The 12,262-nt window shown below is 40.1% G+C and overlaps 1 protein-coding gene across 1 annotated transcript in view; it reads left to right on the forward strand.

Moving 5' to 3' along the window:
• Positions 1-12,262, forward strand: part of LOC134569259 (P-selectin-like) — a 133,159-nt gene that overhangs the window by 100,929 nt on the left and 19,968 nt on the right. The window contains exons 16-20 of the mRNA XM_063428174.1: positions 315-500; positions 1,639-1,824; positions 4,942-5,127; positions 9,206-9,391; positions 10,462-10,647. Coding sequence (XP_063284244.1) covers positions 315-500; positions 1,639-1,824; positions 4,942-5,127; positions 9,206-9,391; positions 10,462-10,647 — 930 coding nt within the window. The remainder of the gene's footprint in view (positions 1-314; positions 501-1,638; positions 1,825-4,941; positions 5,128-9,205; positions 9,392-10,461; positions 10,648-12,262) is intronic.

The following is a 12,262-nucleotide window of genomic DNA, read 5'->3' on the forward strand; positions in this document are numbered from 1 at the left end:
TTGAAAAATCCAAGTGAGTGCTCCTGTTTTTACCTTCATATATAGGTATATACCCCCCATGTTCCATATATATATATATATATATATATATATATATATATATATATATATATATACATACATGTGATAATCTTATTACATTTTAAAATGAGAAATGTTATACAACATAACCAACCAATCAGTCTATGTCTCGCCTCTCACGAAACTTGCCTGGTTTTCTTTTATATATACTTAATTTACTGAGCTTTGCTAAATCCCCATTTCTTGTAAATTGTATAATTTGCTATAATATGAGTTTCTCTATTTAATTTTAGCTGTGGCATGTGAGTCACTGAAGAGACCTTCTAATGGATCCATTACCTGTACTCATGTTTTTGCTGATTTCCGTTATAACTCCAACTGCTCCTTTGGTTGTGCCGATGGATTTGTATTAGAAGGACCAGAATCAGTGTGGTGTCAGGCCTCGGGAAAGTGGTCAGATACAGTCCCAACATGTGCAGGTAACCAACATATACTTTCTAATATACATCCCTTTTTCAGTTAAGCTATAAACTTTGCCCACTAAAGAGAAAGCTAAATTAGACAATTTTTAAAAATAAAAATCCTAGGGTAGGACATTTATTTTTAGGGTAATTCAATTAACACTGGATATTGTCCATGTGGACAAAAAACAGGCCAAATGTTGACCGAATGGCAAATCGCATATTTACTAAGGACAATTCCAATTCAACCCAAGAGAATCTGCAACAATCACCCTGATTAAAATCAATGTTTTTTGTAGTATAGAATTATTTATAATATTTATAAAGCTCTAAATGCTGAATGCGTCATATCCAAATGCTTTGGGCAGAGTATACTTTCACAAATTATCATTTTCTTGTTTTTTCCAAGTAAATGATAACTTAAATTACCAGGAAATCCTGAGAATATTTCCACAGCAAGTGGGTGGGGGCTAGGAGGTACTTTATGTCCTCCCAAGACTAATAATGAGCCCTCACCCACCGACCACAGATGGGGGCAATGGGGGACATTAAAATGCTCCCCTATTTTGTATAATATAAGCACAACTGTTCATCATGGGTGTGGCCAGGGTGGTGGACCTTGATCTGTCCATTCCCCATTATTTAATTTAAAATCCCCCCACCTGTTGCTCGTAGGTGGGGCATGGGGGAACTATGTGCTCCCACTATTTTATAGACCTGATCCCCATTAAATAGGACCTTTACAGCAACTAGTTTATATGTTTAGTAGACTTGCTGCAAGAAATGTGAATAAGAGAGGTTAAAAACCTCAGATTAACTAGATTGCCTGATCTCCTTCTTACAGAAAGGAAATGCCTTGATCAAAAGATAAGGATGCATGACCTTTATTCAAATAGACATGTGCACTTCATTAGAGAGTTCATTAGAGAGTTTCGTGGAGGTCAAAATTATGCATTGTGATTCAAAGTTTTTGAGCAGATGACTGCAAAGGCAACCTATCGGGATACTATGATATGCAAGTCTCGCCTCTCACAAGGCTTGCCTGGTTTACTTTTACAGATAGTTTCTTCACTGAGCTGTGCTAAAACCATGAATCATTGCTGAAACACGATCCTTGTAAATTGTCTCGAATGTGAGTTTCTCTATTTTATTGTAGCTGTGGCATGTGAAGTAGTGAAGAGACCTTCTAACGGATTGATGACCTGTTCTCATGTTTTTGCTGATTTCCATTATAACTCCAACTGCACCTTTAGTTGTGCCGATGGATTTGTATTAGAAGGACCAGAATCATTGCTGTGTCAAGCTACAGGAGAGTGGTCAGATCCAGCCCCAACATGTGCAGGTAACTGATGAGCCAGATTGGCGAAACATGCGTCAGAGGTTTTGACAAGCACACTTCATAGCCACTGTATCACCAGTAAGCTCACGTTCAGCTTAAAATGGGGTTAACAGAAATGTACTAATACCTTTCCCCATATATTGGAGGGAAAAAAAGCTATCATTCCAATCTCCAGCTTTCTTTCATTATATCTATTCTAGGGGTAGGAGGAATTTTTATACATCCATTTAGGTGTAACAGGCGTTTTGGGTTAAGAGGCGCCCTCGAAGGCACAGAATTAGAATTTACTTTTCCTCTCCCTTCCATCACCCCTATTGCTACAGACATGTATTGGCTACATCGCTTGGCAGCGGCTATTACCTAATACAATGTTGCTTTTTTGTTCCCATTACGATGCTGGACTTTTTTAGTTGCACTGTCTCTAGCAAGAAAATTTAGCCTATATTACTAGTATTTTCTGATATCTTAGTATTCCTATTGCAGCAAAGCACATTATTATATACTATTTTTTAAAAGAGCGTCCCCTTATCCCTTTGTTTGTTATTTAGATTTTTTTCTATTCTCCCCATACTGCTGGTCTGCTATAGATGGTATTTTTTATTATCCTGAACTCACAAAGCTACAGCCTGTACTACCTTACTCTGTATTCATTATCCCTATATTTGGGTAGAACTACCAGATTTTGATATACAGACATTATAGCTCCACTCAGGATAATTGTTTTGTACATATATACATTATTATTTCTGTTTGAATTTTCTTTTTGTCGTGGTGACTTATTTTACCTCTTAATCGCTATATTAAAAGTTAAGTTTTATTTTTAAAAATACCTAGTCTAATTGGTTGATATTTGCCACTCCACCAGCGATACAGTTATTATTATTTCTATTATTATTTCTATTAAATTTATTATTTCTCGCTCTCTCCTGGCAGTTCTCTTTTTGTTTATTAAGGTAATTGACATCTACTTTAGAAGTACGCATGCTTAGACTAATCCAAGTCTCTTAGGGTGGGACATTCATTTTCAGGCAGATTATGTCACGAGACTAGGGCGCCAAAAACTGTCAACTTTCTCTCCCAACTCATTTGTGTGTCTCTTTTACTCAGCCCTTCTGTGTGTCTATTCTCCCCAGCACCTTTACGGGTCTAGTTCCCCCCCAGCCCCTCTGTGTGTCTCTTCCTCTTCCCAGAAAGCTCTGTGTGACACTCCCCCAGCTACTCTTTGTGTATCTTTATCCCCATCATCTTTGTGTGTCTTTTTCCCTTTCCCCAGCACATCTGTGTGTCTCTTCAACCTCAGCCCTCTGTATGTCTTTTTGTCTCCCCCAGCTCCTCTGTGTGTCTCTTTCCCCACTCAGCTCCTCTGTGTGACTCTCCTCCCCCTCTCAGCCCTCTGTGTGCCCCTCCCCACTCAGCCATATGTGTGCTTCCCCTCCCAGGTCTGTGTGCCTCTCCTTTCCCCAGCCCACTGTGAGCCTCTTCTCTGCACCCCCACCCGTGGTCTTCCCCCCACCAGATCACCTCACTCCATGTAGTGTGGTTGAGCCATTGTCCGTGGTAGAGGAGCTCCCTTACCCTCTTCCGAACTTTGACAGGAAGCAGTTCTGTGCTCTCGAGTACTTTCCATACCAGGTATGGAATACAGATGCTCCTCTACCGCAATCCATGGCTCAGCCACGCTACATGATGTGACCGTCATGAGGAACGTGCTGTGTACTCCCCTCCTGATGGTCACCTGGAGACTGCGTTCCATGGACCATGAGCCCTAGGCGGCTACCTAATACATCTAGCAGTTGCACCAATCCCATTTTTCAGCATAATTCAATAAACACCGGAATTTGCCCAGATGGACAGAATCCATTGAAAATGTCAACTTTCATATTTACTTAAGCCAAATTCAGTCAGACTATGGTCAGCCAGCCCAACCAAATCTGCAACAATCTCCCAGATACATTTGGGGTCCAGATTAAAATCAGTGCTTTGTGCATCTGAATCCTAAATAAAGTAAAGGATTTGGAACATTCATAAATCACAATCTTTAAAAAAAAAAAAAAAATCAAATCTGAATTTTGGGCAGTATGCACGGTCACAATAATCCTTTATTTTTTTTTTAGCTTTTTGTAAGTGAATAATAACATCAATTACTGGGTATTCTCACTATCATTAGGGTGAAAGGGTAGTGGTGTTAATTTATTTTAAGGGGGTGGCTAGGGAATTGGGGACTTCTAGCCACCATGGGGGTTGAACAATGGCACTAATTAGGGAGTGGACAGCAGCATATCACACTGTTGTATATTATACATAAAGCACCCACGCGTCATCTATGGGTGGGCTCTAGGGGGTATCCACCTTGTTTAGTAAGTAGCCCCAACCCAATGGCAACAGTTTGGGGCAAGAGAGTATATTAGGATGCCTCCTATTTATAAAAAAAAAAAAAAAACACCCACTGATATGGTGGTGGTAATTGGGTGGACAGTCTCTCCATCCCACATTATTCAATTAAAAGTCCCCTACCTGATGCCCAGGGTATTTTAGTGGCCTGTTCCCCGTGACATGGGGCCTTTCGAAACTGGGCAGCAAAGGCTGCATAGTTGCTTGTTTACATGTTTAGTAGATATGCTGCAAGTGGGGGAATACGGGAGGTTGTAAATCTGTAAATAACTAAATTGCAGGATCTACTGTTAATGGAAGAATAAAAGGAATCAGTAAAAAAGATAAAGGGGAGAAAGACCACCAGCACCATGACTTATAGAAACATAGAGACATTGAAGGTGACGGCAGATAAGAACCATTCGGCCCATCTAGTCTGCCCAATTTTTTTTCTAAATACTTTTATTAGTCCCTGGCCTTATCTTATAGTTAGGATAGCCTTATGCCTATCCCACACATGCTTAAACTCCTTTACTGTGTTAACCTCTACCACTTCAGCTATTATAGTAATCTAGGGGTCATATTGTCATACAAAAGCTTTTTTGGATTGTGATTCAGAGCTCTATGAGCAGATGACTACAAAGCCAACCAATAAGAATGCTATGATATGAATGCCTCGCCTCTCTGAAGACTTGCCTGGTTTACTTTTACAGATATGTCGATTATATGAGTTTCTCTATTTAATTGTAGCTGTGGCATGTGAAGCACTGAAGAGACCTTCTAATGGATCCATGACCTGTTCTCATGTTTTTGCTGATTTTCGTTATAACTCCAGCTGCTCTTTTGGTTGTGCTGAGGGATTTGTATTAGAAGGAACAGAATCTGTGGTGTGTCAGGCTACAGGAGAGTGGTCAGATCCAGCCCCAACATGTGCAGGTAACCAAGGTTTACTTCAGTAATACGGATGTCTGAACCTATTCATCTTTCTTTTGGAATTATTGCCAGACTAATATGTTCATTTTGAAGATATAAGATATAATTTTTGGAAGTCTAAATTTACTAAGTCTAAAAACGTTGGGACATTGATTCTATAATTCAGCGAAGGGTGTTTGGGAGTAGGAATATCTAAGTATACTAAGAAATCTGTTGTCCACTGGACAATACGAAATAGGAGTGACAGAGTTAGAAGGTGTAATATGTCCTGTGTGGATGGCCAGTACCCAAATCAGACCAGTATCTTGTAGTCACTTTATTAGGCTCATGTATTTACCTATTCTTTAATGCTATCTACTCAGTGAGAGTAATGCAATGCATACAGGCATGCAGATGTGTCCAAAAGATTTCATTGTATTGCAAACCAAACATCAGCAAGGGGATGAAATGTGATCTATGTGATTTTGATCATCCAATTATTATTAGTGTCATATGTGGTAGTTTAAGTATCCCTGAAATGGCTGCTCTCCTGGTATTTTAATGCACAAAAGTCAATAGTTTTAGCAGAAAACTGTGGGCAAAATTGCCTTGGAAATAAAAGAGATCAGAAGAGCTTACAGGAAAAGAGCTAGATCAAAGAACGTCAAAGATGTAGGTTGCTAGAAGAATGGGGAGTAACAGCATCAATAATATCAATAAGAAGTAGGAGCGATAGCGTTAAAAACATTTTTATGAGTAAATTAACAAAATGATTACCATCAAAACACATAATATATTCCAAAAGATTTAAAGGGATAGTATAGTGCCCAGAATACAAAGCTGTATTCCTGGCACAATCGCTCCCAATGCCTCCCTCGAGCCCCACCTGTAACAAATCCCCTATACTCCGACTGAGTATATCCGTGAAGAATCTCCCGAAATCCAAGCATAGAAGAAGTTGTAGTGATTACAGCTCCCAATCTCCTAAACATGAGCCAAGACTTCATGAAGGGGTAAAACGGTGTGTTTTATGGTAGCCACAACGGGCCTTTTATGCAAGTCCCCATGCAAGGGGCACTCCCCCCTGGACCTGGACACACATACAGTACAAACAATCACATAATGGCATTGGCTCTCAGGTCCAGGACACTCACACATAAAACAGTATACTCCCTTCTCTGTACCTGGGAGATAATTGGGTTAAGTACTGTATTAAACTCAATTATCTCCAGGTACAGACAACATTTATTTTTTCATTTATCAATTCATATTTCGCACAACTGAACCCCCATAGTCTATACACCTGAGCGCCCAACATATCCGAAAAGCGCTCAGATCCCACGAACATAGTCGAATCACCACTGGGGTGATGATTTGACCGACCGCTCTTGAGACGCATGTCCAAAATAGTTCCATAGTTTTAGAGGTAGTAAGTAGTCGGTCTAGTTCAAGGGTTATTAACCGAATTAAAAGGTGAACTGATCCCCTGGCTCATGTGCAGTGTTTGTTCAGGAGATCCAGTTGAACAAACCTGCTGAACAGCACTCTCCTGGCTTGCCATGAACAGAAGCAGGCGTTCGTATGGTTTCACCAGTGTGGGCTGTCGAGTGGCCGCTTCAGAGTTCTAGGCACTCAATGACTAAGTCCCGCTGCCTGCTTTCTTGCCACAAGATGGCCGTTTTCTCCATCAAGTGGCTTTCGGTTATACAAACGGCGGCCACACAAAGAGAGCACTATATTCTTGTGGTTTTCTTTGAACTTAATGAGCTAGAGGGGTGGTTGGCATTTGGTACTTAGTATTCTCGAATTGTAGCAGAATAGGGGACTAAAATATTAAAGAAATGTCCAAACTGAGTAGGAGAATGACTCTGGGGAAAGCAAAACAGGGGTTTTGTCACACCACCTATCCGCATTAAATGAAGGGTTAAAAACCCTTTATTTACTTACCTTATTCCAGCGCCAATGTCCCTAGCACTTGGTCAATGCTCCGCCCCCTACGAGGCCGCACGGCGAGCAGGCGCTAATGCGCATGCATGGCAAATGTCGTGCACGCTTTAGACCTCCACAAGGGAAAAAGCATTGAATCAATCCAGTGTCAGATACTGGACCAAAGGTCTGTTTCGATCCAGGAAGCTCCTTCAGTGCTGCAATGTAAACTTAGCATATTCTCTGTTTAACATTGCAGTACTAAGTGCAAAAGGACATAACACCCAGACCACTTCAATTAGCTGAAGTGGTCTGGATGCCTATAGTGTCCCTTTAAAAATATATCCTCACAGACTTATTATATAGTGTCATTTTGCCTCTTCGTCCCATTCAATCATGTACCATTCTACCTACCATTCCCCTTGTAGTGTAATTGCATCATTGTCTAACATGTCAGTCTCTTACCGTTATTCCTATTTGAATTCTGGTCCACCTACCACAAAAGGAATGTTTAATACAGCAAATGTTGGCCTGATTACTCTACCTATACGGAAATCTAACTGAATGCGCATTCAGGTGCCTTGCCAGCATTCACCTTAATGTTATCTGTCTATACCTGTCATCCTTTTATTGATTCTCTTTACAGTCTTTCTGTACAGGGCAACTTTAATGTAGTATAGAGCAGTATTGTGGCAACTTCAAATTCCACTTGGATGCCATTAACTCTAAGGGTTAAATTTAAGATCAGTACTGTCCTTGGGGGTAAGATCTGTGTGATAAGTGGCATATGTTCTCCCTGTTTTTGTATAAGTGAGCAAAAATAATTTTTAAATGAGGATTTACCAAAGATAAAATTTATGTTTCTCTGAACTTTTTCCCATTCTCAGAGTTCTCTTATTGTCTATTTTTGTTGCGATGCATTTATGTAGGCTCTCCTTATGTTAAGAGGGTAATCCAGATGTGGAACTCCTGCCCAATGTGTCTAGAAAGGTATCAGCAACACCTCAATGATGCCCAATGAGGGCTGAAACATTTATCCGGGGTTGCTGTATCTCTCATTCAGAGTCAACTTGCCAGCATTTCAGATATGGACAGCTCTTGTGGGCAAGATCAGTCTGATATGCAAATGGCATAGGTCATGTCTGTAATGGCACAACGTGAGCTAAAGCTTTTTTGAGTCCTGAGATGGGACTACATGAAAGGGCAAGCTGTTTCTCAGACTTCTCAGACTTGTTTTTGTTACAATGGGATTAAGCCAGTAGAAGACTGGAACACATGACTGGCCTGATGAATCTTAATTTTTACTGTGGCATGGTGATTGTAGAGTCAGAAAATGGTGTAAACTACAATACTCCTTTGATCCATCCTGCCTTGTTTCTTTGGTTCAGGCTGGTAGTGCTGATGGCAAATATGTGACGTGGCAAATATTTTCTTGGCACATGTTATACAGCTTCAGACCAAGTGACTGTTGTTTAAATGGCACAGTCAAGTATTGCTGCTCACACTGTGCATCCCTTTACAATCTATGTATCATCTAATGGCTGCATAGTCAACAGATTTCAATCCAACAGAGCCGCTTTGGTTCTGGTTCATGTCAACATGAACCAGAACCTCTAAGAATGTTCCAAGCACACACATAATTGAAGCTGTTCTAGAGGACAACCCATTACTAGAAAGGTGTACATAATGAAGTGGCCATGGTGTTTAAAGATTTATTAAAATTCATAGGGAAATTTGTCTTGAGTCCAAAACGATCCATAAATATTAGTCTCTTTTAATTTTACAAAAAAGTGTAGATTTCAACAGAAATTGGAACTTTTATAAATTAACCTTGTTACATCTACTGGCCGTCCTTCAGACTGCCAGTCCTGTTACTTCCTGGTTTGGTTAGCTCAGTGGAGCTAAACTCAAGATGCAGTAATTGCTCAAAGCACTTGCCTTGCAATCACTTTTTATTGAACTGCATTGGAAAGTCTGTGATTGGACAGCCACAGAAAGTCTGGGCGAGGTTATAAGGGGAGGGCTTGCAAAGGCTGTAGACAAGAGATGCACAGCTTTTACAAGCGGTTTTTATATACACACCCATCCAAATATTGTGGATATAGTCCACAACATCTGGAGGGCCAAAGGTTGTCCACCCTTGGTCTATAATAATAGTTTATCCATTTAATTGTAGCTGTGACATGTGAAGCATTGAAGAGACCTTCTAATGGATCGATGATCTGTTCTCATGCATTTGGCGATTTCCGTTACAACGCCAGCTGCTCCTTTAATTGTGCCAATGGGTTTGTACTAGAAGGATCAGAATCTGTGATGTGTCAAGCTACAGGAGAGTGGTCAGATCCATCACCAACATGTGCAAGTAACTTACATTTACCCAGAATATTTATCTCAACACTCAGATTTTACCGGGCATTGTTTTGCTGAGGATTATATGAAGTTATTTGCACATCTAGTTATATTGACAATTATGTCAACTGAGGGGATAACACTTTTTTATTAGGATAACAAACTTCAGCAAGTATTGTGCAAAAAAAAGAGAACACAATGAATTTGTGAGTTAAAATTATAGAGTATTATTTGTAATAACAGTACTTCTTTTCCTAGAACTTAAAATGTAGTAACATATACGGGTCAATGCAAGTTTTTAGTCAGTAGGTACATAAATTAAGATGACGGATGCTTTGAAACTGGATCAGTCTACTTATATGTCAGATTCATATTCTGGGCTTCCAGACTACTCAAAATGAAACATATTATAGTAAAATGTAGAAACTGTATTAAAGGGACACTATATTCACCAGAACAACTACAGCTTATAGTATTTGTTCTGGTAAATACAGTCAGTACATTCAGGCTTTTTGCATTAAACACTGTATTTTCAGAGAAAATGCAGTGTTTACATTACAGCCTAAATATACCTCCACTAGCCACTCCTCAAATATCTACTAGATGGGGTAGTGCTGCACAGTGTGACTGGCATTCAGTGTATCCACCCTCTTCATGGAGACACTGAACTTTCCTCATAGAGATGGATTGATTCAATGCATCTCTTTGAGGAGATGCTGATTGTCCAGAGCTGTGTTTGGCGTGTGCTGGCTCTGCCTCTGATCTGCCAAGGTCAGCAGCAGCAGACTGGAATAAATGTAAGATTTTACTATATTTAGCTGAGCAAGTGAGGGCCATACATGTTTGTGTTCCTGACTCTTTAGTGTTCCCCTAGGCATATCCTAGATTTGCATTGTATACTTTGACAGAAGAATCTTTGAATTGGGTAGCTGCTAAAGTGACCACAATGATATATGTATTAAAGTTATGAAAATGCTATTGTTTATTTTACACTGCTTTTGAACAGGAATTGGCTGTGAATGAAAAATGGATAAAAATGGATATGTATCATTAACTAGATATATCTCATTTCCAATATTTTAGCTGTCTTGTGTCTGGCTCCCGAGTTTCCCAGTTATGAATGGGTTAACTGTTCTCATCCAATCAAAAACTTTAGCTATACATCAGTTTGCATTTTTGCCTGTAAACCTGGATTTACATTGAATGGGTCTCACAAGATCGAATGCACATCATCGGGAGTATGGAACTCTTCCCCTCCAATTTGTCAAGGTACTTTTATGTTTCTGTTAATATAATTTTTTTAAATCTGTTTCACTGAAAAAATACTTTAAAGATTCAGATCGTTGAGAAATAATTGGGTGAATTACTATCTAACATTGCCATATAGATAACATTTTATGACTGAGCCTTGAGTGGCCGTCTGGTCTTAAGCAGAGATGGGAGACTGGAACAGAAAGATGATAATCGTAGTGAGGCAAGCCGAGGTCAGTGGGAAGGAGAAGCAGCAAAGCCAAAACGGTCCAAATTCAGCAACAGGTAGGAGAAACAGGAACAAGCTTGATTAGAGAGTACAGGAACCACAATAATCTGGCAAAGGTACAGAGACAGGAAGTGGCTTTTATAGGCCAAGAACCAGACACCTGACCAGACACAGCTGAAGAGAGTTGTCACTGATACCATTGCTTGTAGAGTCAAGGTTATTAGATTTCAGGTATTCAGGATTTCTCACTGCTTAATTCGCTGCAATTCAGGAGTGAAATCATTTTTGTTTCTGTTTAGGTAGGCCTAGTCACACCTATGGCTATGACTCACACAGCCTACATGAAGAAATGGTCTTATTTTCAATCCAATGTGACAGCATAGTTTGCAGTTTTTATCTGCTGCTCTGTTAATTGAATGTTAAACACACACAGAAGGGTCCTGTAAGTTCTAGAAGGCTATTGAAAGAGTATGATATAATCAATTCTGAATTAAACACACTGTGCAATATAGGAAGCTAACAAATGTGAGGTCTTAATAAGGAAATGCGCAGGAAGGTTTGGCTAGGGTTGCATAAACAAAATGATTTATTTCCTAAATGTCAGAGAATTGAGTAGTACGATGGGTTGCATGATCTCTACACCAAAATGGCCTAATTAAGGTAAAATTGTTTAGGTGCTTAGAGTGTCTCTTTAACCCCTTAAGGACCAAACTTCTGGAATAAAATGGAATAATGACGTGTCACACACGTCATGTGTCCTTAAGGGGTTAAAGAGGAAATGCCTTCACCCCAGTAAACAGTATGGCAGACTTTACTGGGCTGAATATTACAGCAGAAGGAAGTCACAAATATACTTACATTGCTGCACTTCTTCATTGCAGTAAGTTCAGCACCCATTGATGACTCGGGAGCACCTTTGCGCCCTTTGGTATCTAGCATAAACATGCTGTGTGCGCACTCTGCATTTAATCTAACTGTGCCATACAAGCCCATGTGATACCGGAGAAACTGACGGAAGCCAAGCACAGAGAGATGGACACAGGTTTCTTCAGGAAGGAAGAGATTCTTTATTGGATCACCGATCGGGACTCAGAGGGACTAGCGTCACCAAAATACAGCAAGTTCTGAGCCCCGGACAATAGTGCAGGCTCCTTATATAGGCACATAACTCCTCCCATATTAAGCTCCACCCGCACATTCTCTTAACCAATCAACACAAATAAGAATTAACTTCCTGCTTGACCGCATGGCTTGTCCAGCACAATGGAGGAGGGGGAATACTACATCCTGTATTCTTGCACATGCTCCGTACACTACTGATCGTATCTTGCCTCGTGCAACCAACTGATCGATACGTCAGCATATGCACGTACACATGCCACGTGGTAATCTCGGCCTACTAAA

Source organism: Pelobates fuscus, chromosome 7, assembly GCF_036172605.1.
Source record: "Pelobates fuscus isolate aPelFus1 chromosome 7, aPelFus1.pri, whole genome shotgun sequence".
Classification (NCBI taxonomy): domain Eukaryota; kingdom Metazoa; phylum Chordata; class Amphibia; order Anura; family Pelobatidae; genus Pelobates; species Pelobates fuscus.